Source organism: Psammomys obesus, unplaced genomic scaffold (assembly GCF_907164565.1).
Source record: "Psammomys obesus unplaced genomic scaffold, mPsaObe1.curated_primary_1811, whole genome shotgun sequence".
Classification (NCBI taxonomy): domain Eukaryota; kingdom Metazoa; phylum Chordata; class Mammalia; order Rodentia; family Muridae; genus Psammomys; species Psammomys obesus.
The window spans coordinates 9,214,912-9,218,352 of NW_026585609.1; the positions used below are offsets into that span (position 1 = coordinate 9,214,912).

General features: G+C 45.1%; 1 protein-coding gene across 1 annotated transcript in view; it reads left to right on the forward strand.

The window, feature by feature from the left end:
• The window catches only part of LOC129679696 (C-type lectin domain family 2 member E-like), a 95,576-nt gene extending 93,220 nt beyond the window's left edge, over positions 1 to 2,356 (forward strand). The window contains exons 3-5 of the mRNA XM_055611063.1: positions 292 to 470; positions 1,044 to 1,150; positions 2,113 to 2,356. Coding sequence (XP_055467038.1) covers positions 292 to 470; positions 1,044 to 1,150; positions 2,113 to 2,257 — 431 coding nt within the window. The 3' untranslated portion in view covers positions 2,258 to 2,356. The remainder of the gene's footprint in view (positions 1 to 291; positions 471 to 1,043; positions 1,151 to 2,112) is intronic.
• The last annotated feature ends 1,085 nt before the right edge of the window (positions 2,357 to 3,441 follow it).

Genomic DNA, 3,441 nt, shown 5'->3' on the forward strand with positions numbered 1-3,441 from the left:
TGCTGTAGCAACCCCCACTGTAGGAAACAATCATCCAAAGCACAAAATGATATCATAGAAATCAATGCACTTCCAGGGAGCCCTGCTTTGAGTGAGCACCTGAGATGTAATGGGACTCAGACCCAAGGTGGGAGACCTTTAGATAAAGGCCTATTGTGCTCAGGACAGGACTCCTACAGATCAATTAGGAAAGCTACAATCAAATTCACAACTCACAACTGAGCACAAGAGGGGAGGCCAAAAATAGACAAGACAAGCTTGTTATAACTCATTGTGTTCTCTCAATTTTAGTAAGAAAGACTGAACAGCCCCCAGTCAAAAACACCTATGCTGCTTGCCCAAGACACTGGATTGGATTTGGAAATAAATGTTTTCATTTTTCTGAATCCACAAGTAACTGGACCTTCAGCCAGACCTCCTGCATGGCACAAGAGGCCCAACTTGCTCGATTTGACAACCTGAAAGAGCTGGTAATGATCAGGGATTGGGTTGTTTCTTTGTTCTGTTGAATATGTATTACCTGGAGATAAGGAGAGTAAAGATGAGGCATGAGGAAGTTTCCCATCTCAAGCAGGTGGAGACTCGGGGAACATGTGAGTGTGTGCTTTTGTGATGGTCACACACACCTGGATGAAGCTCTGAGACACTGAAGAAACATTACTGCATGTCGTGCTCAGTCAGTCTGAAAGGTCAGAGGTGCCATTTTACCCAGGTACCTGATGGTCATGAGCGTTTTTTTCCAAGCTGGCACATGTTGTATTCTGAAGGTGACAACGCTTAAGCACAGCAAGGGGTGGCTTAGCCAGGAACTATGCCAGCCACACTGGGGTGTGTCATTAAATTTGGTACTTTAATCGAAATGAAGTGCTTTAGAATTACAGATGTCAACTGGGTCTACTGAGAGCTGGAGGCTGTTACATCTCCAAACTCTGACCCTCGGTTACAACCTCCTGACATCTTTAGAGGAAGCTGTGGAGTGGAGAGCCTCAAGGATCATCTGAAACATAGAGAAACATGTATTTGCTTTCTGTGTTTCATGACAGGATTTCCTAAGTAGATACAAGGGGACTTTTGACTACTGGATTGGCCTGCACAGAGAGTCACCACAACTCCCTTGGAGATGGACAGACAACACTGAGTATAACAGCACGTATGTTTGCAGACTGTTTTTCCTTCTACTGTGTTCATGTGCTGTGATCGTGTGTGAGTTGTGGCTCTGAGAGAAGAATGGCTGCTTAATGTGAGGCCAGCTGTACTGGAGAGGAAGAAAAATAAACTCTTGGGTTGCAGGTGTGTCTGGGAGGAAGGGTGTGTGCTACAGGGAGGAGTCAATCCCCAGCCAACTCCACATCCCCACACACTTAAATCCTTTGGAGGTTCTCCCATGTACCATCATTTTTAAAACCTTTACTTACTGTGATTTTACTCAAATGATGATGGCATCTGGGGGAGGTATTGTCTGCTCCTTTACCAACTTAAAACTTTTTTTTAATGATAAATGCCCTGTGTGGGATGTAGACAGAAATTCAGATGGGCAGGAAGGGCTCTGAAACCCTCAAAAGCCACTGCAGATCTGCTAGCCAAGACTCATCAGTCCTTGAACAGCTACACCTGTTCACAAAAGCAAAGACTCCAAGGGCACTGGAAAACCACCCCTAAAGTCTTGTTATCTGTCGGCATCCAAGATAGTTCTTGGATTTGAACACAGCTGTTTTACTGGAATGGTGAATCACAGATCCATTCGATTCCATCATTAAAGTTCTTTCAGCAATTTAATAAACCGGTTTTCTGCTTTATAAAATGCTTCAAAGCAGAACTAAAAATCTCACTCCATGAGACTACCAATGCCTGCACTTCATTTGAACATGTCAGCAAGCACCAGTCAACTGCTTTGTACACGTTACAGGGTTCATCATGAATGAATGACAGAGGTGTGGTGTTTATAAGAAACCCTGGAAATATAAAAGCTGTTAGGTGTAAAGCTGGTACAGGACTTTCTTTCTTTGACTACATTCATGTAGTCAAATAAGCAGGGGAGATGGGCAAGATTTCATTGTAGGAGGGAATGCAGTTCTGGGCTCTGCAGACTTACTGCTTTTGGTTTATTTTCAGGGTTCCCATCCGGGGAGTGGAAAATCATGCCTACCTGAACAACAATGGGATCAGCAGTGCCAGGGTCTATGCAGATCGAAGATGGATCTGTAGCAAACCCAACAGCTATACCCTCCAGTGCCAACATTCTTTTTCTTCTTTCTAGCCTTTGCCAAGAGATGCTTTTAGCCTGTCATCTACAGTTGCTACTCTTTCCCACATCTTCCCACATCGCTATCAAAAGGAACTAAGAATATTTCTTGACATCACAAATGAAAACTATCTTGAAGAATTGCACATACAGGGGATTAGAAGAACATGGATGAGAATCTAACATAGATGTTAAGTGTAAAGACCTTAAGTGTAAAGAACAATTAATGTTATTGAACCCCAGTTTTACTTTCATGCAGAGAAGTCCTTCTTTTTAGTCTATGAGACCACAAAAATGAGTTCCCAAAAGCATGTGTGGATGTTATATGGTGACACACACCTGAAAGGCTAGCTACTTAAAGGTTGAAACAGGAGAGTTAAGGTTCACAAGTGGGATGTGAATTAAAAATTTCTTAAAATTAAAGAATTTAAAAAGTACTTAAAACTATAATTTACTTTATGCTCTTTAAAACATGGGTGGGGGAGGAGCCAAGATGGCGACTAGCACACATAGTTTCTGAGCTGTGGAAGAGCTGAATGCCTTAGCTGGTGAGTGGAAGGACTTCTGAAGCCAGGGAAACAAAGATGAGGCTTTCTAAATGACAGGGAACATCACAGGAGGTAAGAACTTTGGTCTTGGGTCTTCCATGGACTTGTTTGGGGAAGGAGAGAAACAGTCCTTTGATCTCCCATCACTCCCCTTTCTCAGATAACCCTCCTCCTTGGCACAGCAGGCTCACTGAGATTCTCAGCTCAGAGCTCACTGCCTGGGGTCCATAGTGCTGAGACAGAGCTCCTAGCCCCTTAGCGGCAACTGCCAGCTGTACAGGTCTTGGAGTCCCAGACCTGTGGCACCATCCTCCCAGAGTTCCAGGTCTGCTAGCTGCCATAGTGGCTCAGCAGGGTCTCTCAGCCACTGACTGAACAGACCGCCCAAACCCTCAGTGACAGATAGTACGCTATATACTCACCAAAGCCCAGCAGATCCACCATTCAAGCTAGGCACACCAGACGCTGGGCCTCCCAGGCCTGGAGAGCACAGTGGAGGGCCCCCAGGACTTCCCAGAAGGCATCTGGACTGGCATCCCAGTCTCCAGCTGCAGCTGGACTTCCTAACCTGGTGGCTGCAGCAGCACTGAGATGGTGAAGCATGTCAGTCCTCCTACATAAGACCAAGCAGGGCCAAACCAGAGAGCAGAG